The following is a 27143-nucleotide window of genomic DNA, read 5'->3' as shown; positions in this document are numbered from 1 at the left end:
ATGCTATAATTTGGATAATCATTTTAAGAATGCAAACACCAATCAGAAAGCGGAATGAGCCTCACAGTCTCTCATTTGGGTTAGCATTTTCATCTGTTGGTTTAAACCTACTTTTTCTGAATGCAGGGCTAGTGCAGCTCTGAGAATGAATAAAACTTGTATGTGTCCTCTATCTGCAGGCTGAGGCACTGGCAACTCATGTTCAATTGTGATTGTATTTTTAAACAGTAAGAGTGCAGGCTACACAGAGTTCCTTTAAATCTATTTTTTTGTATGCAGGCTGTGGGCTGTGACCAGATGTTGGGCTCCAAGGCCTCTCTGGATGCCTGTGGGGTGTGTAAAGGTGACAACTCCTCATGCAAGTTCTTCAAGGGCCAGTATACACTCCAGCACAGAGCAAATGGTGAGCACATTTGGAAGCTCTTGTACTTCACAAGGGAGTTCCTTGTCCATGTCAGCCCTTGCAAGACGCAGAGATTAGGATGAGTGTGTGATGATATAAAACAGCCATGATACAGTTTGAATCATTTAAATGTCCATCTCCTATGTCCCAGAGTATTACTCCATGGTCACAGTCCCAGCTGGCGCCCGCAGCATCCGCATCCAGGAGAAGGAGGTTTCCACCAGCTATCTGGCAGCTCGCTCACTCAAGAGGAAGTACTACCTGACCGGAGACTGGACAGTGGACTGGCCAGGGAAGTTCCACTTTGGCGGGACAGTGTTCGACTATCAGCGCTCTTTCAACAAGCCGGAGAGCCTGTATGCGGCTGGACCCACTAATGAGACGCTGGTGTTTGAAGTAAGCCGCAGCACTGTGTACTGCTCTGTACTGTCCACTAACGACAATCCAGTGTGACAGGCGCCCTGGCAAACCTACCGTGCCTCTTTTTTATCTTTAAACATGACAAAGCTCAGATGAAAGGGCTCTGGGTGGGGGGAAACAACTTGCACTTGGAGATGTCATGTTTCTAAAAAGTACATCAGATGCACGCGCAGATGTAGTGTAAATACAAGCTTCAAAGTGATATTAGATCAGTCACAACAGAACAAATCATGCACAAGTTCATAAAAAACGCTGCTCATGCTCAGGGTTGTAACACAAATCATCTTCCATGCGTGCTGTATTTATTTGGCTCTGCTGCAAAACCACTGATGCAATCTTATTTATCCAGACCTGGTTAGAGCACACTGGCTTTGGGCATCCTGTGGTTGCATGACATTGTAAATCTGATCTGATGTTTTCAGATTAAATGCCAGTCTTTCACATATGTATAATTTGTATTCAGTTTGAAGGATTAAACGGTTATCAACCTGTGGCTTTATAGATCATCAGGGAGTCATGCATGGTCTTAAGTGAAAACACATTTTAAGAATTTGTGTAAGGTGTGACGTTGAAAATGAAATAGAGCTTAGAGGAACAGAAACAGACACATTCTACGTAAACGAATTCTGTATAATAATGAACTTGTTCTCACATGGCTGATTTTTCTAACAACATTGCTTCTTTGTCGTGTATCACATTTATCACATGTTGCCTCCAGCTACCAAGCTATCTAGCCATGTGATTTCCAGCCCCTTTATATTACTTTAAAGTGCTGTTTTTTTCCCATGTATTTGAGCAAAATTTGTCTTTCTCCACTACAGATATACTGTATAAGCAGCTGTTAAGGTCAAAATAACTCTGCTGCATCCTGTGTGCGTCTAGTTGGAAAGCATTTTATTGTACACTTTACTGACAAAACTCCACACTGGTCTCTGAGAGTTGCTAAAAGCTCTTATTAACTCATTGCAGAGAATAATTAGGATGCTCTGAAAGGATAAGTTAAGTGAGTAATATCTATGGACCACAGCAAACCGTTTGAAATTAACCAGCTCTGTTTTTTTAAGATGGTAAAAATTAGGTACAGCGCCTTTAAAGCTGACTGATAACCCACGTTTATAATTAGCGCTGTTTCCGAATCCAAAGGTTGAGAGGAAGGACAAGTCACCATCCATCCCTTAGGCAGGAGAATGTGATGCCGGACAGTTGTATTCTCCTCGCGGCAAAACTAACACAGGACAAGTGCCTACCGAGTCATAGCTTTGTCTGTGAAGGCTTAAGTAAACTGAGCAGGCACATGTGGGACATTACCCCCTCATAACTTTGTCAGCACAAGCATTTTTCCCCTGCACTCTGAACCCTCGCCGTGGAAACAGAAGTGGAAACCAGGTGAGGAGTAGATACTTTTTTGAAGAGCAGAAGCATGTCTCCTCTGTCGGGCCCTTGGGCTATTGTGCAGTGCAGTTACAGAGGGGATATTGGAGTGTAAATCTAGCAAGAATACCAGAGTGTCTAAAATGTTTTACTTCTGACAGGCCTGCCCATCAGGAAATGTCTGTGTGTTTTTGTAACTATTTCAGAATGGAGTTAAGTAGTAGTTGGGAGAACGGCATCTGGCTGTCCATTGTTCGTTTTTCTGGACCATCTGCATAGCTGGAAAACAACCTATATGGGTCAAAAAACTTAGTTGAAGAGCAGACTGAAAGGAATTTTGATTAATAAAAAAATATATATCATAAATATCTTTGACACAGTTATACGGTGCTTGCTAGAGAAGACATTGTTGTGCTAAGTAGTAGCGATTAGGAGCATCTATTGTTTGTGCTATATTAGTGATATAACTGAGCAATGCAAAGAATTTATGTTTTTCAGTCTAGTTTGTAGTGTTTTTTAATTGTATTTTATAAGACTGATTAGTTGGCTTGTGCATTTAATGTACCTATCAAAGGGCCTAGAAGTTATTAGATTACTTCTGATAAAATTAATAATAGTCAGCTTCAACGGAAAGCCTTAATTCAGTATTTTTTCCTACATATTTTAATTGTAATAGTAGACTTATATGGAGTCGTAAAACCAAAAACTAGTTCAAATTGCTAGGGATATCTTTAGACCCAGTTATTCATCTTTATATTCATGTCATTGGGTGATAAATAAAAACATACTGACACCATAGAGACACATTGTACATGAGCTTGCCTTAAATCAGTGCTGGGATATGCTTGTTGTAAACCAGCGACAATGGCATCCAGTCATTTATAATTGCCAAAGATATGCTTGGGTCTTTTAATCGAGAAGTCTACACCCAATCCTCAGTCAAATTTCTTCCCCTGAACTCCAAACCGCATGCTTTTACTGACTATTTATGGTTTTAAATGGCACTGATTAAAAGTCTGTATTGTTTACGCTCAGGAAGCCTATACTGAAGGTGGTTTTGTTTCAGATCAGACAAAATGAGATAAAAAAAAAATAAAAAAAATCATGATACATTTTTAGTCATATTGCAAAGCAGTGGGACTAACCACTTTAGCAACCTACATCTCAGGCTCAGACAGAAATAACAGTTTCAGTCTAGATATTGCCCAGGCCTACTTCCACTTATCCAAACAGTGTTGCAAACATGTCGAGCCTCTGCCAGTAAGTTCTTCTGTAATGCTCTCCACTACACATTTGACTTAAGCTCTTGTGAAATCTAATGACCGTAACATCAGTTTCCTATCACGTCTCTGTGCCCGCCGCACATCTGTCCGAGTGAGCTCTCTGTAGTCGCACGCTGCTGATTTGCCGATGACATAAACATAATCCCCATAAGCATGTCTCGTAATTATAAGAGGGTGATAGAGATAAAGGAGCCTAGTGTGAGATTAAAAGATTAAGAATACTGCAATCTTTATGAGTGAGAAGTGTAAAAGGGACTTCTGCTGCAAGTGAAACAAGTCCTGATTTCTCTCTGTCCCTAGCCAGACTACTTAGACTTAGACAGACTGTATTGATCCGCAAGAGAAATTACTTAGACACAGTAGCTCCCACATTCCATGGAAATGTTGTTCCTTTGGCTATAATCTTCCACAGTATGGTGTAAAATTGATCTATCTCAAGGGAGAATATTCCAAAGTATGGTTATAACTTTTGGTTTCCATGAAATCTTACAGGTAACGTGTATACAAGAGATGCTTGAATTATAGACAAGTGACAATGCAGATACCTCTTGCATACGGGCTTAGGGAATGTGCAACCAAACTGCACAAAGGTCAAGGGACTGTGCAAGCAGAACTGCATATAGGTTAATAGAATATGCAATCATAACTGCACATAGGGTTGGCAATGTGGAATCAAACTGAACATAGACTTAGAAAATGGGAAATCCAAACTACACATAGGTCAAGAGAAAGTGCAATCAAAGCTCCACATAAAACCGTGAAGTGCTTGCCTGCATAGAGTGACTTGTTTGTATGGGCTCATGTTGCAGTGATGTCTTTTCTCCGTGTTAAAGCATGTGACCTGCTTTCCCAAGACAAATTTCTCACATGTGAGACAATAAAGGATTGTCTTATCTCAAAAGTGTGTACATGTACAAGTAGCATATTATGATAAATATAAACCACATCTAGGCTATACACACAAGAGGTGGTGGGGTAAAAATAAATAGTGCTAAGATGAAATGGTGATTTGACATGACATGCATTATCTACGTATTTGTTATATGTAGTTGTTGTACTTTTATATGGAGTATGGTATTAATGTAGTTCTTAACCCCGTCATCCTTTAGTTAACAGTTAGATTAGACTTTTCGGCATAAATTCTTGTTTTTGCCTGAACTTCCATGCAGTTGTAGTCCTGTGAGTGCAGTTTGGGTCAGATACATAGAGCTACACAATAGTTTTGAGAGCTTTTGCGACGCCCCCTTTTTAGTCGACTAATCGATCCGCACGACGTGTCTTTAATCGACCAACTATTTCTTAATCAACCACAGCTCTAGTAGTCCCGTGTCTTCTGTGAGCTGCACTGTAGGACCCTAAACTGATCTTGAACTAACAATAGTCGTCAGAAAATTGCTGACAGAGCACAGAGCCAGTGACGTCTCCGCTGATCACTCCCAGACGCAGCAAGAAGCACTCTAAGAAAAACAAATGCCAGAGCGCTTGAGCATAAACTGTGACAAGGTATCCACATCGCTGCTTGGAGAAAGTAGCTAACAGGAGCAGAGAGGAGGAGGAGGAGGGGGGAGGGATAGGGGCAGACACAACATATGGACACTTTTGAGGGAAAACCAAGTAGGATTATGCCTGCTTAATCGCCATTCTTGCGGTATGGAGCCGAGAGGTCATGCCAGTCCAGGGACAGGAATTTTTCAGACCACAAAACAGACCGATATCTGTTTTCCCATGTTGCAGTTCGTCATGGGCTTATTGGTTTTGATGAGTGATGCGGTAAAAACCAAGGCCCATCCTACAGTTAAGAAAAGCTGCGTTATAATTATCTCACTGGGTGCGTGTTGCTATTGTGTCCGCTTGTGCAATACTTTGTGGACACTGGTGAGTTTGTATGGGCATGTCAAAGCCTTCCCAGTGTTGCCTTTGGTTTTGGTGTAAAGCTGTGAGACAAGAAATAAGCTTTAGCTGGATTTGTCCCAGACTGACAAATGGACTGTGGACTCGTTTGGATGTGTAACATATTTAGGAATTATCTCCGATTTATGCTGTGGTTGGTTAGATGTACGAGATTGGCTATGTCTTCTGAGAAACTGGTTGCACAGTGGAGAGCGGATCATGGTAAAAACATGCTCAGCTAGATTTATGTATGAAATACTTAGACATCTTAGTTGCGCGTCTGCATTGCATCATCTTATGCACTGGTTCCCAACCTCGGGCGTGAGCAAATTTGGCCAGTTTGCGCAAAATTAAACAGTGAAAGTCAACGCTAATGATATAGGAACTAATGAATTATGTTTGGGATAGTTTGTGGAGGTGCAAGCAAGAAGGGCTTCAAGGAATATTGCTTCGATCATGATTACCATACAAAATTAGTAGTTACATTTAGAGGAAAGGAGCAAGAGTTTAAATCCGGCAGGGTCTGTGGTTACAAGTACGTTATTTTTAAGTTAGGCTTATTGAATATTGCCTTGTCCAGAGCAAACATTGTTCAGACTTGTAGGTACAAATGTTTCTGCACTGTTGTTTGTGGACGATAGTCAAGAAATGTTTGGTTTTGTAAGTAGTATTTTGCATAAGTGCCTCATGTTCCATTATAGGGTTGTGTCCTTTGGCAAGACACCTGCCTTCCCTCAGTGCCTATAACATTGTGATTGCATGATCTGGAGGTGGTTAGAGAGGCTATGGGCGCAAAACAGTGGCACAGAATGTTTGTAATTACTTTGGTATTATTTTTATTATGTGGAAGAAACCACAGCTGGACAGTGTTCGGTTTGTCCCAATAGTAGTACACTCATAAAATACACTAGGAACTGGCCGCCCTATTCCATAAGAACTTGTAATTCATTCATCACGAGACTAGAGACAAATTGCTGTGATAATGTCAAAAGGGAAAAGAAGATAGTAGGTCATGTATTTTGTGTAAAATGGTTCATTTGTGACGCTTGCCTGACTGCTATACCAAATCAAGTTTCCATCCTCAAAAGGTACCCTAGAATCATCCTTAGGTTTAAAATGTGGACATGGGGCTTTAAAAATCCTAAATAGAAAATGGAAATATTGTCTCACGTGTCCACCGTCTAAATAAATCAAGCTCATAACAGTGTGGTTTGCCGTTTTGTACAGCAAGCCTTCATTAATGCGCGTTCATAGGTAGCACTTAGAAGCTTTCAATGAGACGTAAAGGTTTGATGAGGCCACCGCGATGCCCGCTGCTCCTCTGCTCTGGTCTAAAACACACATACAGTTTGAGTTGGAGTGTATTTTGATGTTTGTTCTGGTGCCAGGGCCCTTCTCTCTAATCAGCTGTTTTGTTGGCACACAGATCCTGCTCCAGGGCAAAAACCCGGGCGTGGTGTGGGAGTACACCCTGCCCCGCACCGAGAGGAAACCGGACTACAGCTGGGGCGTGGTGCGCTCTGACTGCTCCGCTCCCTGCGCTGGAGGTAAGGCTGTTAAAACTGGAATTTGTATTTTGATTGATTATATGAGAATATAGTTAAACATAATATAATTTGCAGATTATATTGCAAACTGTGCAATGAGCTAAGGACAAAATTGTTGATGTAGGTGATTCATTTACAGCTGTGAATGCAAATTATAGGTTTACACGCTGCTCAGATTCAGTGTTTTAGGAAATTTGGTATATTTTGTGACGCAAGAAATTCAGTCACATTTGGGTCACCATTCTGGGAGATAAAAAAACACACACAAAAAACACTTATCTTTTAACTAGAAAACTAGACTGTGTGTGTCATTGTTGTGCCAGTTAAATAATTTGCTCAGTCCATTTGAATGTATAATGCATTTTTATCTTGGGGGAAAAAAAACACAAGCTTGATCAATGATTCGTGTTTTAGTGAAGAGCCAGTTTTAATATTACTGCACTGTTACTTTTATACACCAGAGTTTTTGTTTATTTGTTTGTTTTTTTAATTTGTCATCTTAATTGGTTCCACACGTGTCACTTCTGTCCTCCCTCAGGCCGGATCTCCACCAAGGCCATCTGCCTTCAGGACCAGAAGGTGCAGGTCAACTCCAGCATGTGCAATCCCCACACCAAACCCACTCTGGGCTCACATCTGTGCAACACTCAGCCCTGCCCTGCCTAGTGAGTACAACTCTGTGTGTGGTTTCTTTCTGCCTCCCTACATCCTTCTCTCTCTCTCTCTTTCTCTCTCTCTCTCTCTGTCCCTGTCTTTCTCTATTTCTCTATCTCTATCTCTCTTCGTCTTTCTCATTCATTTTCTCTCTTTTTTCCCTTTTTCTCTCTTCCTCTGTCATTCTTTCTCTGCTTCTCACTCTCTCTTCCCTCTTGTCTCGCCTTTTCTCTCTCTCCCTCTATCCATCTCTCTCTTTTTTTCCCCTTTTCTTTCTCTTTGTCTTTCTCTTTCTGTCTTTTTTCTCACTGTTTCTCGTTTTCTCTTTCTCTCACTTTTACATTCTCTTTCTCTCCCCTTTCTCTCTTTTTCTTTTTCCTTCTGTTTCACTTTCTCTTTTTCTCTCCTTTTTTCTGTGTCTTTCTTTACTGCTCGCTCTTATGTCTCCTTTTCTCTCTCCCTCTATACTGCTCTATCTTTTCCCCCTTTCTTTATCTTTGTCTTTCTCTTTCTGTCTTTGTTTCTCTTTTTCCCTTTCTCTCACTTTTACATTATCTCCTTTTTTCTCTTTTTTCTCACTCTCTTTCACTCCCCTTTCACTCTTTTCTCTTTTTTCCCTCCCTTTCACTTTCTCTCTTTTTCTCTCATTTTCTCACTCTCTCTTCCTCTGTCTCTCTCCCCCTTTCTGTTTTTTTTGGTTTTTTTTTTTACATTTTTTTCTCTGTCTTTCATACTCACTTTCTTTTTCTCCCCTATTCTCTCTCTCTGTCTCTCCCCCCCCCCCCCTCCATCTCTCTCTCTCCCTCTCCCTCTACATTCACTTTGCGGTCCCGTGCTGCTCTGGGTTATAATGTTGCCACATTTTCAGCCGTCTGAGGTGCTGTTTTTACTGTGCCCCGGTCCTGCACACGCTCGGTCCCACACAGACGTACACTGTGGTCGGGCAGGGAGAGCTTGTCTGTGGTCAGCCACCACTCAGCACCGCCTGTGTTCTTCTCGTCTTTCTCTGTCCAAGCTCTCCTCGGCGCACTCTTTAATTTAACTTTTCGTGTTTGCCTTTTTAAGAACCTACTTATAAAGGTCAAATCATCTCCTGCTATTTAACATTTGTGTTAAGAAATACGCAGTTTGAAATAGAGACATGTGTCATGAGATGTCATTTTGTTATAGTGAAACGTTTATGTCCATCGATCACAGTTCCATAATAGAGCTATTCTTATTCCTTGTTGAACTTTTAGTTGATGTAAAATTTATCTTTACAAAACCACTACTGTTGGATCATAGGTTTTCAGACATGGGCCATTTCCGACTTAGATAACAGTTTTATTTATCAACCAAATAACAAGCAAAAGTCATAATACATGCTTAATTAAGTCTTTGTTATTATTTATCTAGTACTTATTAAAGGCCCAAAATTAAAACTAGTATCAAAACTAGCATCATACTCATTTCAACAAGTATCAATACTAAAAAAGTCACATTCACAGGACAGATATGGACCTTTCCTGAATCGCTTTAGAATGATCTCGAGCTGTATCAGAAAAAGTACAAGATCACATAGACTAGTATACGGCCATGGACCACTACGAAGTGATTACAACGATATAAGACTAATATAATACATAAAAAGAAAGTACTACAATATAATGTTGAAAATCACATTCAATTGTCTAAATAAAGTGTTATTATCATCATGGTATCGGAATCGGTACTGAGTATCGAGTCTATTCTTTAGTATCGTAATCAATTGTGACAACACTACCATGTATTGAGCAAAATAAATTGTCTTGCCGCAGTACAGATATATAAGCAGCTCTGGAAGTCATAGTAAGTCAGATGTTTCTTCCTACATCCAATTCTAAAGCTTTTTCTTATCCTAGAATCAGGAAGTGTGTGTTTAGCATGCTAGTTGTTGTTAGCAGTATTGTGATGGCAAAACCGCTCTGGCCTCTGAAAGTTGTAAAAAGTGCTTATAAACTCATTGAGGTGAATAATTACTATGCTTTGACTGCATTATTAAGTCAGGAATAACTCTGCACCTCTGCAAACTGTTTAAAATTAACTAGTTGCTTTTGTACATACACCTTAATAGCTGAACAACAAATTAGCACACCAATAGATATCGACTAATACTAGGACCAGATATTGATTCGTTTCAGCTGGACAACCGCTACCTCATCTGTCATACAAATTGCGTTGGTTAGCTGCCTAGTTGTAGGTTAGGCCCAGTGGATATCCTTGATTGACGACATGTTTAGCCATAAAACGAATGCAGCCTAAGTATCCCAGTCTTGAACTTCAGCAAACACTCGAGAGTTAAGAGAGGAAGGGGAAAGATCGAGTGCGACAAGGTTGAAAACAAACTCCAAGCGAGTGGTGCTTTCCAAAGATATGTCGCCTTTCATAAAATGTCAACTCAACTTTAAAAACGCTCCGGGCCTCTCGCTGTTAGTAGCAAAATCATGCCTGGATCTGATCCTCTCTGTCTAGACATTGTGCTTGATGGCTTGCATTATTAAGGGAGGTCATGCACTAAGGGACCAATAGAGAAAGTAAAGGTAGAATCTGCACCCAACTTAAGCGGAGCAACAAGTGTACGATAGATGGCCTATCGCGTGGAACGTTTTGGCTGTGGGTGCTGGAGCTATGTCGGAAATTGAAAACATCAGGAATGGATGTGAGACACGATACTGATTCCGATACCATGATATACCATGATAAAACCAGAAATTTTAAGAAATGAACGTTCCCTGAATAGCGTTCAAGTGATTTTGAGCTGAACTGATGAGTATAGGACCACATAAACTAGTAAAAGAAAGTACTGCGGTAATATTGAAAATCACATTATATTGTCTAAAGAAAGAGTTTTTATTTATTCACTGTGGTTTTAGGTATCTGCAGTATCCAGTCTATTCCTTAATATTGAAATTGAGTTTGACATTTTAATATCGTGACAACACTCATTGGTAGTCTTTTCGCTGAATGGTTATTGTCTAATTCTACACAAACCGACTACTACGACAACAAACCCAGCATGGCCTGTCTCCTGTGTCCCTGGTTGAACAAGCCAGACAGCTATCGCTTTCACCTCCAACATACAGCCTCTGTTTCTGACTGAGTTTCCCACCACTGGAGAGAGCATTTCCTGGCTCTAATCTTAAGCATACCATTTCTCTTATCTCAAAGAAAGGTATTAAACAGCCTTTTTGCGGCCTTACCAACCCTTTTAGGAAAACACTATATGCCCGATAAATAACACTAGGCCTGTGTCCGTTCGATCAGGATCTCATTATACAGTAGCACGCACTATTTCTCAGCTGGTTGTTTGAAGGAGTCAATTTATAGAGCACTGCACAGTTGAGTGAGCAGTATGAAAGCTTAAATGCCTGTAATAAGTACATATGAAAGTGGTGTGCGTGCATTGTCGGTGGTCGGAGCTTCCATCAGTCTGTCCCAAGGCAGCTGTGGCTACAATAATAACTTCCCACTACCGAGTATGGAGGGAATGAATAATGTACTGTAAAGCGCTATATAAATCCAATGATTCTGATACAATAATGATAGTTAAAAACAGTCATTTTCAACATTAAATCATAGTACTTTCTTTTATATTACCGTGTGGTCTTGTATCTGTGTAATCCTTCAGTCGTCCAGCATTGTTTGGCTGTCTTAAAATGTCAGTTTATCAAGAGATACAGTTATACAGCCATATTTTTTTACATCTATGGAAATGTATATGTAATATTTGTAACTTGAATAAGAAATAAATACAGAGACAGTTAATGCACAAGTTAAAAAAGTAGTTACATTTATTTTACATGTGGCCCTTTGAGATCGACCATTTTGCTGATGTGGCCCTCGGTGAAAATGTGTTTGACAAACCTGGTCTATGTGGTCTTATACTTGTTCTGATATGGCTCAAGATTGTTCTAAAGCTATTCAGGACATTTCTTGATCGATACTTGCACAAATGAGTAGTTTTGATTATGGGTTAGCACCTGATTTTCGATACTTTTTACAACCCTACGCTCGACACATAACACCATGCCTGTGTTCATTCAATCAGGATCTCATTATACAGTAGCACGCACTATTTCTCAGCTGGTTGTTTGTAGGAGTCAATTTATAGAGCACAGCACAGGAAGAATGTTTAGTTGAGTGAGCAGCATGAAAGCTTAAATGCCTGTATTAAGACCTCCAGGATGTATGGGCGAGCATTCAAAAAGCCAAGCAGACCAGCGCGGAAGAAAAATCGACATAGACTCTAGGATGCGTGTGCGCGTATGTGTGCGCCTCTGACTGAGAGGGAATGTAAAAGTGGTGGCTTATCTGTGCGGCATGTATCTCGGGCGCTGACAGGCCTATCCATGTTTTATTGTGCAGAAAGGGGAGAATTCCCACAGGCCTTGGCCAGTCTAGCCATGCAGAGCCGGTCGGCCCCACACGCCCTCTCCCCTCCCACCCCCATCCACTGTTTCGTGTTTAAAAGCATCTCTCGTATACCGGGGCTGGCAGCGTGTCAGCGAGGAGTGCATGCTTGACTGAGGTGTTTTGGAACATACAAAGGTGAATAGGTGAATACTGAAAACACAAGTCTCAGAAGTCAGTGACCACTTTTAGAGTGCAACCAGAATTTATATCGAAGTGTGACAAGTCTGCACTCACCCATCTTCCTCACACTCTTCATCTTTTCAGCACCTTTGCTGTTATTTTGGAGATTTGTCATCTTGGTAAAGGCCATCTGTGCAGCCACTTAACCAAGACCTATGTCCATGTTGAGGGAAAAAAAGAAGTAGAAAGAGATTGTGCTTGAACGCTTGAACACACTTGAAAACTCAAGTGGGTTGGGCGACAGAATCGTTATCTTCATTATTTTTGTACGATCCTTTTAGTCCTGCAGTCAGAAATTTGTTAACATTTGAATGTTGATGTCAACAGTGAAGTTCAAGTTTCACACAAAAAGTGGATGGACTTAATACTTAGTGAAAGAAAACAAATGCAGAAATATCGATTAATATATTTCTATGAATTATTGCATTGTAAGTTTCTTATTTAAAAGTTACCTTTATTTAACTCTTTATTTAATTAAGGTAACTTTTGTGCACCCAGATGTCTCCATGGAGATGTTATAACAGGTGACACCACTAGGCTGATATACAGTTCAAAAACTTTGGAAAGGCAACAAGCACAAAGTAAGAATGCATGTTTTTCATGCAATGTTTTGAGCAATAAAATCACTGCAGTTGTATAAATGCAAACTGGAAAAATGCCATACTGTGGAACAGGGCAATTGCATCTACATGGAGACAAGCAGACTGCAAACTACCCATGGCAAAAGCTACATAGTTCACTTTTATATTCTAATGTATAAAATAAGATAAAACAGTAATTTTGATATGATTTTGTAGAAAATATCCCAGCCACCTCAAGTCCCAAGAATCTGTAGATAACGGTATTTTTCTTTTTCTTTTTTTTTTTTTTTTTTCAATTTGTTCTACACTTGAATTTTTTCTAACTGTTCAAATATTTTTGAGATATAGCTTTCACTTTAAACCAATGTTGGTCTAAACAAAACACAGTGGTACTTAAACCACTTTCCCCCTAAATGACACATTGTTATTTATAAGCAAAGAAAAACACAGCTGTATAAGTAAACAGCCGCTACGCCAAAAAAGAATCCAAACCGATGCTTTGAGATCCAACAGCTCCCATCTCTCCCATCCCCAAATTGCAGTTTAGCCCTGGCTCTTCATTTGTCTGTGGTTCTTTCAAAAGGGGAGTGAGAGCGCTTTTCTTCCTTGTAGCAGGTCAGCGGTGCAGAGGAACGGTCTTTGCGGTCGCGTGTCCTCTCAGCGCTGGACTGAGCCATCTGCCCAGCGTGCCTCTTCCTCTCTAAGCCTGTGGTTGTCAGAGCACTCATTTGCTGTAATCTCTCGCCTCAGCCTCGATGCCAGGATAGAAACTATTTCAGAAGCAGGTCTCTCATCTGTGGTGGCCCAGTCAGATGTCAAAGATGCTCAAAGACACGTATAAAGAGGGGCAGCATAAAATGTCAAGCATAAGAACAGAGAGAACAGGTGAATAGAGGGAACAAAAGTTAGAGAAGTACTGTACAAATGTGAATGGATTGTAACTTTTACCACAAAAATCCAGAAATATGACTTCATAACCTTAAAGTGGTAGGTTCCTGTGCTTTTTTGAAGATTTGATAGCTTTCTTATTATAGAAATTACTATACAGTTTTCTATCTATCTTGTAGACAATATATCCATGAGTTTTCAGAAATCATTCGGACCAATGCCATAACATTTAAGCAATTTAACGCAAAAATATTATGAATGGGAAAATGTCTGACTAAAATGAATCTCAATTATTCCAGTTATATCTAGTATATATAGTAACGTAATTGTGCTAAAATGTATCTGTAAATGGTTGAGGTTTGAATGGACTGTAAAATTATCCGCAGAAGTGCAGAAATATACAATGATGTGTCTTTTTGATTGTAACATGTATAGAACATATCTAGTATTGAGTAAAATGCAGACTAGGCTAGACCAATCCCTCTTTTTCAATATTGATACTTTGGCTTTAAAGATTCACTATTTAACATTTTGGTAGGGGGTCCATCATTTCTCTTTGCCTGGACTGTTTCATTAAATAAATACAAGTGTTTTACTGCTAAAACACACCACATTCTTACTATGATTGTTCTCACCTCTCCACAGATCTGACCTGTAACTTTGCCGAGTAGCGTCACCTGCTTGTCTCCATAGAGATACAAATGTTTAATGCCACTGTTGAACATTCTAGAAAAAGCGTTCTGCCTATACCAAATCCAAGTGTTATTTATAAGCAACTACGGAACAACTTTGTGGCAATAAATAGTCCTATTACCTCAAATGATTGGCCCAAACAGTCAACTGCTGAAATGATATCCGGGAACGATTCACTATCCAACACATTTTCTGGATCAGAGCCGATATCTGATCCCATTATCGGTATCGGTGCATCCCTACATCAGACTCCTGCGAGCACCCGAACTCCAAAACTCATATACAGTCTGGTTTTCATGCTTAAGTTGTAGATTCAAATGACACGGAGAGAGATGGATGTAACCTGTCATAACAATGGTATATATTGGGCTCTGTGTGTTTTTCTAGCCTTTCCTTGGTCACTACTCTGTGCCGTGAAGAAGATAAGTGTGTCAAATGTAACATTATACAGGAAATAGAGGATGGAGATTTGACACGTTACAGAATAAATGTCATCTATTTTAGCGCAGGGTTTCTTCAGACTGGGCGTAATCATGCTCCAAGCTCTACTGCTGCTGTTTATGTAGATTTGGGACTGAAATAAGTTTGGCAGATTGCAGCGGGATGTGTGGTCACTTGGCTTGATTAGGAGGTCACTGGTGGCTGGGTGTCCTAAGCTCCGATCCACAGTATGCTCCATATGAAATGAACGGGGCTTAAGATATATAGGGTGTAACTGACATCTCTGCTATGTTACCGGAAAGGCAAAAAAAAAAATCTGCTTTCAATTTTTTTCTTTTTTTTCTTAGACATATAGGCCTAAAAGGTACAACTTCTACATATGTAGGTGGTTTCCTAATGTTATAATATTTTATCAACAGAACTCTTTATATATGTATAAATGCATTTGTATTTGTACTGTGGAACATACTGGACTAGATGGACTCGACACCAGATATGTTACACAGCGCATCTTTAATTGATTAGGAATATTTCTATAATATTACAGTAATATCCTTATCTATGATTAGGGATACACTGATACCAATGCTGATATTGAATATTGACACCGATACTGAACAATTAGCTCCGTTGCGTATCGGCTCCATGATATCAGTTCAGCCCATTCTCTGGCTGGGTCTTTAATTGGATGTAGACTATTTACAAGCTGATTTTGGCCTAGAAGTTTCATAATGTTTGAACTTTTATTCATACAAAGCTGTTCAGTAGTGATGAGAAGGATAAGTAACAGTTACATAACACAATTGGATCTCTTCTGTAATAAATTTAACTGTGTTTTAAGGAAATAAGTCCCATTTACTGATTTATGCGTAATTAGGAAAGCATGGTGCATAGACATGATGTCCCACTTATTTATGTTATAATTTGGTGTTTTGTTTCTCAAGAGGATTATCAATGCTGAAATCCAGTTAGATTGAACCTAAAAGGACTCGCTCTGATCTGAATCATCACTACATAAACCCCAACACCTTAATCTGTGCTAGTGCAGCCTCTGCAGCTCAGTGAATGAGTTCTGGAGGTTCTAAGTTTTCATATGAGACATGGCCTGTCCATATATTGTGAAAAACTCACGTGTGTCTTTTATCTGCAGGTTTAGGCACTGGCAACCCAAGTTCAGTTGTGATTGCAGCACCAGTAAAAGCACAGGATACATACAGCTCCTTACAATACAATTAACACCAAATAGACCTTTGTGTCTCTCATCTCTTCCTTTTTCTAAATATAAATACTCATGTGCCCTCTCTCATATAACCTCTCTTCCCTGTGTGCAGCTGGTCGGCTGGAGAGTGGGAGACCTGCAGTCGCTCATGTGGAGGGGGGCAGCAGGCCCGGGTGCTGCGCTGCTTCAGGAGGGTCACCTATCAGAGGGAGGAGGCCGTGGTACAGTCTCTGTGTCCCGTCATGTCTCCAGCCCAGGTCCAGCCCTGCAACACCCAGGCCTGCCCCCCCGAGTGGAGCACGGGGGCCTGGTCACAGGTCAGTTTATAGCCCACCCGTTCAATGTTTTTTTTGAGAACTGTTTTTGTTTGTGTTTTGCAAAGAATGCATAATTCACAACAGGGCAGTGGATAAAGAAGACAGTAGACAAAACATGCACATTCCTATTAAACAGAACAATAATACAGTTAAAGGCTTTTTATTAAATAATAAAAAAAATCTGTTAAGAAAAGACAATTTGCCACATATAACAGAAAAGATAAGAAGGAGATTCAAGATTCATTATTTTATTGTCATTGTCATAGAACACAACAAAATTAAGTTTAGAGCATCAAACACTGCTGTAATTTTGAACACAGCAGCAGCATAAAGGGCATATGAGCATTAAAGGACAGAGACGACAATAAACATAAAAACAGACATTCCCATCATTGACAAAATAAAATCAAAACCCAGATACTAATGAATACTAAAACTAGTATCAAAAGTAGATACTCATTTGAAAAAGTACTGAAAAACTGAATAAATAGAACAGAATTGGTCAGAACTTTTCTGAATTGTGTTTTTGTCTATAAGATCACATGATAATATTTAAGAAACTGGCTTCATTTCCTGTTGAACATATTATTCTATTGTATAAAAAAAATTGTGTTTTGTAGTACCTAAATTGGTATCAAATATTGAGTCTTTCTTTAGTACCAGGTTTAAGAAAAAATAGTACAGCTAGTTCCTTGACTTATTTTATCACGACTAACACCTCGGTTTTTAATCATATCCATTATTCTGTAAATATTCCAAATAGTAATTAACTCTAACACTTGCGGCTACCGTTCTTAAATGGCTTCACTAACCCACTGAAGCCAGAATAGGACATGGGGTTTAATCAATATGATTTCTATAAAGTCAAATGATGTACTTTTATTGCTACGGTGTCTTATAATGTCAATGTACATCCCCTTAAAAATAAAAACATCTTAAACTAATAAGATTACTAATATAAATAAGAAGAAATATAGCTGTTTGAATAGCTTTTCTGTGATCCTGTCCTGATCGGTCACTAGCAGCTTTGTGCTGCTAAACATAGAGGCTCACTCAGACACAGTAAATCTCTGGTACAAATATCATGACATTAATGTGTGTATGCAAAAGACACACACGCATGGTCCCAGTGGCAGCCAAATCAGCACTCTGCTGCCCTCTATTGGATGTGTAAAAATCCTGAGGCCTTTGAACTAAGCTTTGCAGGCCAGATTAAGAATTCCACTCCAGCAGCAAAATTAGTTAAACAGCCTCCTCTTCTCACACTTAATCAGAATATAAATTGTTGAACTTTTTGGGAGAAAACTGAAATTGTGATTTGCATGACAAGTGTGATGAGAATATCAATTTTCTCACAGTTTTCATCAAAGAGGCGACTGCTACTTTTGTTTTTCCTAAAATATTCCATAATTAAACCTTTACACTTATTTATCTACATGGAGACAAGCTGATGATGCCATCAGGTCAAGTTACATGTCAGATCTGTGATGAGGCGAGACAGATAATAATCTGAGATAATGCATGTTTTTAATGATATTCTTTGATCAATAAAAGCATATAAATAAATATATTTTTAATGCCATACTGTGGAACATTGCAGGCTAAGCAGTCATCTTTAAGGAGACAAGCAGGTGTCATATGTTTCTTCAGAAAAGTTACACAGTGCACCTTTAACTTTTAGAGTTGTATAGTTTTTTAATAATTAATTGTATACATTTACAAATGAAATTAAAATCCCTGAATACCTTTCCCTCTGTTGGCTCTTGGTCAAACTCACCAGTTGATGTGAGCCACCTGCACACCTCTCCCTTCAGACGTTCAGCTGTTGCTTCGGCTCTGGCTCTCCCTCTCTATGAGCAGCTCCGCACCATTTTGTAGCAGCCGACCAAGTTCAGCTAGCGGTCATGTTCAGACAAGGTCCCCCAGAACAAATCAATCAGACGTCCGCAGTGACAAAAGGACCACTCTGATGAGCCCACGAGGGAGCCAGCGGAACACTATGGTCTATGTAAATGAGAAAGCGCAGATGTGTGGAATCTTTAGACCAGGGATGTCAAGGTGATGAGGTTTATCGAAAATGGTGATTATTCAGGCTACGACATAATCAGAAGAGCTGAAAAATAATAATCATGGTAATTTTAGAAGCTAAATTAAGTCAATTATGTGCTTTTTATCTAGATTAGGGTTGCCAAAAGTATCATAAATCAGTTATTAAAACTAGACACTCATTTAAGCAAGTATCACTACTGCAAAAAATCACATTAACAGGACAAACTTTCAGCTTTCCTGAGCATTTTTAGCATGATTTTGAGCTTTATCAGACTAAATATAAGACTTCATGCTAAAATAAAGAAATTACTATTATTTTGTATGTATTTTTTTTTTAATCTTCATTGTGGTCATCATAGTTGGTATCAAGTATTGAGTGAATTCCTTATATCTAAATCAATTTCTTACTTTCATCAATAACACAGTTTATTCATAAATATTCTCTGTTATATAAAAGCCTTAAATCACTGTCATTTAAAATTATTTGGTTAAAAATGTATTCAGATATCTCAATGTACAATAGCAATAAATAATTTGACTAGTGTTTTAATTGAAACATTAATCGCTGACTTGTGGACTACTAAAATAGGGGAGTATGGTTATCAAAAGTATTGAAAAAGCTGATTCTAATCAATATTAAAACTAGTATTGAAATTAGATACTCATTTGAGCAGGTATTGATGCTAAAAAAGTCACATTCACAGGACAGAAATGAGCCTTTCCTGAATATCTTTAGAATGATGTTGAGCTTTATTAGAATAAGTATAACCAGTATACGCCATGGACCACTATGGAACCTTCCTGGACGACTGAGGGGTTACACAGATATAAAGCCACATGGTAACTTAAAATAAAGCTCTACGATTTAATATTGATCTTAATGTTTTATAATCAATGCGGTATCGGAATCGGTATTGAGTGTGAAGTCTATTCTGAATTGAAATGGAGTTAGAAATTTGAGTATCATGACAACACTATGAGGGAGGCAGTGTAACACTATGGTCTATGTAAATGAGTGAGCACAGATGCGTAGTATCTTTAGACTAATAAATGAGAGCGGGTGGCTGCTGGTCACTCCCACTGGGCCCGTTTGACTCCGCATCCCTCTGCTCCGGGCACTTCATGTGGAGTTTATAGCTGCTCTGTTACTGATGGGTCGAGGTCAGATCTAACTTTGAGTGATTGGGTTATTGTATTTATGTCAGGCCATAATGGGCCGTCATCAAACTCCCGACCTTCTGTTTGTTTGTCCACCGCGGGTACAATAAACAAATGCATGTGCAGCATCCCCGTCAAGGATGTGCCCCCTGTTAATGTCTGCGGGGGTCCGGACTGATCACCGCTCAAGGTTAAAGTGATCACAGTGAATGAAAGTAGGTGTTAAAATGTGTTTGATGGCAGTTAAGGTTTTGCATATTGCGTTAAGTAAACACATATATTTATTCTATGAGACTAGGGGAGGCAGGTTTTTAAATTTAGATGCAGCGGTTAGTACAAACCTTACCGCAAGTAGGTCTAGGATTTTTACAGATTCTATGTGGAAAGTTTGCAGCTTTTTCCACTATAATAATAATAAATATGTGTGTCTTGTACTATGGTCAAAGAGAAGTGAAACTCTACCCCTGCAGCCAGTTGTTTGTAATCAGAAACACCTGTCTTTAATCAGGGCAGTCGTATGGGATGTCACATAGTACTTTAAATGCATTGGACAGTGAAGGCAGCACTGAGCACAAAGCTGTAAATTTGCCTAGACTGCACTAAAAGACTATATACACATTTTAGTAATAGAAAAGTTGATTTAGTGTTTCCACTTTAATGTCCTGTATAACTAAAACTATGGGCTGATTTTTAAGTGATTTAGTTTAGTTTAGTTAAGTGTTTTGCTTTCTTCACAGTGCTCAAAGACGTGCGGGCGCGGCATGAGGAAGCGGAGCGTGTTCTGCCGCAGCACTGATCCCGGTGCCTCCGCGGTGGTGGTGCCTGACAGCATGTGCAGACAGCATCACAGGCCCAAAGCCCAGGAGATATGTGTCCTGAGGCGCTGCCCCAAGAGCGACAGGCTGCTCTGGACCCCGACTCCCTGGGGAGAGGTAAGGAATGCACACACTCCACTCGGGAAGGGTCTGTATGCTGGGATTAGTCACCCAAAACCAACCCTTGGTATGTTTTTTCTCCTCTGGTAGTAAGACTCATGCTCTCCACATGCAGGTGATTTAGAACAAAGAAAGCATGGATTTTAAATAACACCAATGACTGCTTCAGTAATCAAGAGCTGATCCAGTTATTCAGTGTTTTTGCATTTCACTAGTTTTAGATTATCTTTTACTTTTCAAGTGCATAAGGCAAGATTTTATGATTTAGTCATTTGGACTTAATTTGGTTGGATAATATCTGTTGAAAAAAGATGAAAATGATAGACACCAATCAAATGTTGAAAAAAAAAGTTGGAGAATATGTTGAAAAGGAAGTAGAGCAGAGTTCTGAATCCTTAACAACATCACACTAGAGAGACTTTGGTGCAAATTATGTGCAAGAAACTCATCTAACCCTCGAAACATTTATTCCACAAAATTAAGATTTTTCATAAATTTTTATTTGACAAAGAATAATTTCAGGGAACATTAGGGGGTTTTGGCCCAGTGTACAACATGGTTGCTAGGGAACATTAATAGAATTCCCTAGTGTGATGTCATGACTTCCAATCAGGAAGTAAAATTATAAAAATTAAAACAATCATCAAACTTGGTAACTTGTAACATTTTAGCTAACTCTTAAAATATAATTATCTTAACTGTGTTTTAGTAAAATGAGTAATCCAACCTGTCACAGGCACTTTAAGCACTTTGGTCAACCCTGTTGTTTTTAAAGTGCTCTACAAAATTTCACTTTAAAAATAGTGCTTCAAAAATACAAAAAAAAATAAAAATAAATAAAAATAAAATCCAACTCTCTAACTATCATAGTTTTTTTTTCTTTATAATGGTGGTAGTGATTTTAATGACACTGCATTGGAAACTCTTTGTATTACAATATAAGTATAACTAATACTTTTCTTCTTCATACTTTTCTGCCGGTGCTGTTTTCCAGTGCTCCAGGTCGTGTGGCTCTGGTGTCCAGAAGAGAGAGCTGCACTGTGGGGAGCGAGACCCTCGTGGAGGGTATGGAGGTTTTCAGAATTCTCTAACAAATGTTATACCTTTGCCTTCAATTGGGATTTCAGTCTTTTATCATTTTGAAGAAGTTATTTCATTAAGACCTTGCATCTCGACAGGTTTGTGGAGCTCCCCTCTCGGCGGTGCAGGAACATGGCCAAACCCCTGCTTGACCTCCAGCAACCCTGTAACCGAGGAGCTTGCCCCGAGCCACCCCACATCAGTCCAGGCAGACATCCATCTAGCTCCATGGTCTCTGGGTGGTACTCCTCTCCATGGCAACAGGTACATCTCCTCTGTGTCTGCTTGAATTCAGCATGTGGATCTTTATTTGAGCAGTACAAACTCTATTTGTTAAGTTTTATCTTATTCCAAATACTTACATATTACGTATACATACATACGTATTACATATTACACATATTCAAAGCAGTTTTCTTGATCCAACATTACAGTTGCATTTAAAGTGGACAATAAACACCTAAACTCCACCCACAATCACATTAGAGCCGCTAACTTGGGTAGTACCTGGAGGGAGGAGGGGCAGGAAAGATGAGGAAGAGTCTGATTGGTCTAACAGGTATGCACATTTCAAACTCTACCAGGTGTTTGTAATCAGAAACACCTGGCTGGAATCAGGGAAGTTCTGCATGATGTCATGTAGTACTTGAAGGTGCAGTAGCCACTGAAAGCAGCACACACCCAGTTTTTGACTGTTTTTGGCCAGAAAACTGTAAATATACCTAATTTGTACTAAAATGGCCAAAAACAACTTGGATCAGTTCACAGCACTATTAAAACACCGTGCGCCAGTTTAGTAGCAAAAATGAAAAATGTATTGGTTCCACTTTAAACCAGTCAAAGTCATGTCAAATAATCTAGGTTTAAAACAAAAATCTTGGCAAAATTACTCATATCAAGACTTATTTACAATACAATATGATCTTAGTAGCAAAAAAATAAAATTTATTTAGGTTTGGTTCCACTTTAAACCAGTCAAAGTAATTTCAAACAATCTACATTTAAAACAAATATTTTGGCAGAATTACTCACATCAATACTTATTTACGATACAATAATTATAATATTTTATGATTTTCCTTTAATCTATTGTAATCTTGAGCCGTATAAACTTTTAAACAGGACATAATCTGCAAAATTGACTATTAAGTGTTTAACCATGTTGTTTTCCTTCTTAATTACCCACAGGTTGCATAGAATATAACTGTGTATATAGCAAACATATATAGCAGACAAATATGTTTTCTTCAATAAATCTAATCTCTTATAGAAGCTACATTATACGAAGACATGCACATTCACTGTAAAAATCTGAAGGTGAATTTATAACCAGAATATTTCTATCAGTTCGGCTGAGGTGATAATTTAGCTTGGTTTTTATATACCTTTTCCTCTGGAGAGCTGGAGGAATGTTTTATCAGCACAAAACAAATGAACAGAGCTGGCTTTAGAGTTCCTTTGTGGGTGTTTCCCTATAAAGCAGAGAGAGGAGCAGAGAGAGGAGCAGAGGAGGTCGCGCTAACTCAAAATAGGGCTGAACAATTTGGGAAAAATATCTAACAGTGATTGTTCTGACAAATTGTGCAACTGCAATTATATAATTGACAAAAAGATATGAACTGATAAAATGTTTTTACACATCTAAACTGTAGGGTTGGGAGTTGTTTTTTTTTTAATGTAGAATAAAACAAAATAATTTATTTTTGTGAAAGGTAAATTACATACTTAAAAAATGACAGCCTTTGACATTTGTTAATAGCACTTTTCATAGTTGTTAAGTGACATCACATCACAAAGCTTTATGGGATACCTCCTCAGACAAAAAACACAAACACTAAAGCAAAGCCGGTATGTCCTCCTCCATCAAAACAACCTCCTCATTCCCAGTTCTAACTGTAACATTAACATTCTGTAACATTAATTTGTTTTTCTGACACATCTGGTTTCACAATGTCTAAATGTACAAAGCTTGGGATGTGCAGGTTTGTTTGTCTACGGTTGTAACATTCATTGTAAAGAGGACTATTTAATCCATTCAAAATGTGATTTGATTGCAATTAATCTCGCAGCCCTAACTCACACACACAGACACTATGCTTTGTCTTCCTCTGCCATGTCTCTGCGTGAACCAAATACTATCTTAGGCTCCTCTCTGGTGTAGCCTACTGGGGCAAGTAGCGTGTAGGCTTTGTGTTGTACCATATTTTATGCAATGAGTCTTAAGGGCAGCCTCTTACAGCACACAGCCACGTTCTCTTGATCTGGAGCTTGTGATCCGTCAGCTCGCTCTACACTAGATTTCTCCTGACAGGTCGCTGGAGGGCACCAACACACTCTATGGGATGTTTGTTGTCTGAGTTCTTTGTCTTAGCTTGGACTTTTTCCTGTTTCTCTGGGCTGGTATTTATCTTGTTGTGGGGACTAAAATCTGTATGTACTGTACACACTTGTGTCATCAGGATCAACCTCCTACATGGGCACAAATGATAAAAATCCTGTATCAAATAAACAACATTGTTCTAAGTTCAGATGTGATTTAAAATAGCTTCAGGTTAGTTGTAGTTAAAATGGTTGAGAAAGTAGATATTTAGACATGTCTAACTTGTCCGTAGCATTGCTTTTGAAGTGCTTTTTTCAGATGGCAAATTGAAACTGGGGTGGGCCACCTGTGTGCAGCCAATCAGAGCAGTGCTTTTAGCTCTTACTTCCTGGTTACCAAGAAATAAAGATACTAATCAGAATTTTTAGCTGCAGATAGCAAGCAACACATAACATTTACTCTTTTACAAAAAACAGTTGGTTATTTCAGCTTTAAAGTTAGAATTAGTCACCAAGAAATCAATGTAAGTCAATAACATGTCCCCAAGAAGCATGTTGGCGTGTTAGATCTCATAGGTTTCTTGTTTTAACAGCCTTTTTCTCTCCTGCCCTGCCCTCTCTGCTGTCTCCCTGCTCCTCTCTGCTCTCTCAGTGCTCCGTAACGTGTGGTGGCGGGGTCCAGACTCGAGCAGTACAGTGTCTGCGCCAGGGTCGGCCTACAGCTGGCTGCCTGCCTCACCAGAAACCTGTCACTTCAAGAGCCTGCAACACTCACTTCTGCCCCGCTGTCCCCCCTGTGCCAGGACACAGGCCACCGTGGGTCACTGCAGCTGCTCCGCCTCGCAAAGGTAACCTCTCGGAATCCATTGGACTTTGACTGACTCTACAGCTCTACTGCTATACTTCTCTGATACATATAAGACAAAATATAACATATACGTATTGTTAGGATACAATGAAATGATTAACACTGTATCTTATTTATGAAAAGTAATATTTGAAACACGCTTTTGAAACAGAGTATTACACATTTTAACAGTAAGTCATTTGCATTTATCTATATAAAATAAAGGTACTGTAACTGACTTTTACTGTCTTAAAAATTTGAAAATCAGTTCATTTTAAACGGTTTTAAACATTTGAGTTATTCCTCATTTACATTATGCATTCCGAACATCCTGATTAGTCACCACAATGAGTTTATAAGCACTTTTCACAGCTGTCAAAGGCCAGACCAGAGTTTTGCTGTCAGTGTAAACTACAACAACTACCATTCTAACATACACTTCTGATTTTTGGAATATAAATGTTTTATAATTAGATGCAGACAGCACACATATTTTGACCACAATACCTGTTTATATAATATATCTGTACTGGGACAAATTTTGCTTAAATACAAGGAAAACACTGGGTCTTTCCTCTCGACTTCTACACTGTAAGATACATTTTACTTAAACAATTATGTTGGTTCTTTGCAGATGAACACTGCGTAGATCTCTTCAGCTGGTGCCACTTGGTTCCTCAACATGGTGTGTGTAACCACAAATTTTATGGACAGCAGTGCTGCAAATCGTGCTCCAGCAAACGGCACTAGCACACATTGACAGAGTGCAGCTGCTGCAGCACTGCCCCACTCTGAACAGTGCATTTGACCCACAGCACAGGACTGTCTCACAGCCGTGTTCTTCCTGGAATACTTGACTAATCCATTTTATAGAAGGAGAGAGACCACATAGACTTTCTACTAAGCAAAGCAAAATGGCTGATGGTGCTCAGTTTTTTAAAGACATTGCACTGGAATAGAAAAATCAAGAAGTCAGAGTCGGACAAAATGTTTTTACATACAGTATGTCCTTTTAAATGTGTTCCTATTGAAACCTCTAAAAACAAGCCATTCGTGACAGCAGAGGATGGACTTTCCTAATATGTTGTAAAAGGGTTTTGGTGCCATACACCTTGATTTAAGTTATTACAGTCTGTATTGTTAATGAGATCATGTGTCTGTGCTATGCTATTGTGTTACTGCCCCAGGGTCCATATCATGACATTGTTTTGAGGTGCACTTCTCCTTGACACTCTCCACATGTAATGTTATCTGCTGATTCATATTGGAATATATTATTCTTGTGCATTCCATTCATTCTATGAAAATATCATTGTAAAGCCTTTTATCCTGTCCTCTTGTAAGTGCTTATCTGTTATACATTGTAAGTTAATAAATCTGTCTACTCTTTGTTCCCAGTAATTGTGCATAGATGCTTGAGAATGTTGTCAGATTTGGTTTTGGACATTTCAGGATAAGGTACCTTTCTCTGAAGGGAGTTTATAGCCGGAGGATTAGACTTAAACACAGGACTTTCTTGGCTACTTTTCTGACTTGAGTGAACCATGTCATGTGGGATGCATTTAGAGCTGTCCTTTTAAATCTGATAAAAATTGGCTAACATATTACAGCTTGGGCACGTCATTTTTCTTTTTAAACGTTGACTGATCTTCATTCCAAACTAGTTAACTCAAATTTCTCGTATCATTCTATCATGCAATAATTAACTTTATATTACAATCCTTTTTAATTAACTTAGTATCACAGTCAACTGGTGGCATTGCTGCAGTATTCCCCACCTCATACTCGCAGCTACTCGCTAATAACCTGATACAAAGAAGTAATGAGATGAACGTCGATCAGTGGTTTTACACACACACACACACACAAAAAAAACACTTACTGCTGGGCTTGACAAATATGAATAGCCCAAACCGTGGGATTGAACAGAACAATTATAATAGCTTGTGTGTCTTGCCAAGAATTACTTTGAAGGAGCCTGTGGATGAATAAAAATCACGTCTGAAAGTGTTGGCCTTTTACACAGCGCACAAACAAAACAGCAGAGGGCATCGCTGCGAGTGCGCTTGTTATTATGTTTGGAGCTGTTTGTTTTCCACATTACAAATTCTTTTCTTCCCTCCCTCTGAATACAGGGTTGATAAGGGCTAGTTATACAAGCGCATGGCACTGCTATCCATTCCATCCTCACTAGGAATCAACAAACTCACCATTGCCCTCTTCAGTCCCCTTTAAAAAGCCTATTTTATGCTATTTTCTGATCAATGTTGTAATGTTATTTCCTCATCAAAAACATGCCTGGAGTTGTGTTTTGTTTCATGCCCAGTTCAGCACACACTCTGCATATTTAGGGTTCTGGGTTCTTACTCAAATGGAGAATACTCATGTGGTATGTTATGTCATGTGGTAATACAGAAAATGTTCTGTTGTGTTTTTA

General features: G+C 39.1%; 1 protein-coding gene across 2 annotated transcripts in view; it reads left to right on the top strand.

Annotated features, from left to right (window-relative positions):
• The window catches only part of adamts18 (ADAM metallopeptidase with thrombospondin type 1 motif, 18), a 64911-nt gene extending 38816 nt beyond the window's left edge, over positions 1-26095 (top strand). For both annotated transcript variants that reach the window (XM_033991726.2, XM_055232496.1), the window contains 10 exons: positions 280-403; positions 555-799; positions 6794-6914; positions 7453-7579; positions 16114-16318; positions 20263-20457; positions 21455-21525; positions 21639-21804; positions 24512-24707; positions 25341-26095. In XM_033991726.2, coding sequence (XP_033847617.1) covers positions 280-403; positions 555-799; positions 6794-6914; positions 7453-7579; positions 16114-16318; positions 20263-20457; positions 21455-21525; positions 21639-21804; positions 24512-24707; positions 25341-25456 — 1566 coding nt within the window. In that variant the 3' untranslated portion in view covers positions 25457-26095. The remainder of the gene's footprint in view (positions 1-279; positions 404-554; positions 800-6793; positions 6915-7452; positions 7580-16113; positions 16319-20262; positions 20458-21454; positions 21526-21638; positions 21805-24511; positions 24708-25340) is intronic.
• The last annotated feature ends 1048 nt before the right edge of the window (positions 26096-27143 follow it).

This window comes from Periophthalmus magnuspinnatus, chromosome 3 (genome assembly GCF_009829125.3).
Source record: "Periophthalmus magnuspinnatus isolate fPerMag1 chromosome 3, fPerMag1.2.pri, whole genome shotgun sequence".
Taxonomy (NCBI): domain Eukaryota; kingdom Metazoa; phylum Chordata; class Actinopteri; order Gobiiformes; family Gobiidae; genus Periophthalmus; species Periophthalmus magnuspinnatus.
The sequence above is the reverse complement of the archived record's forward strand: the minus strand, read 5'-3'. Positions and strand labels throughout refer to the sequence as shown.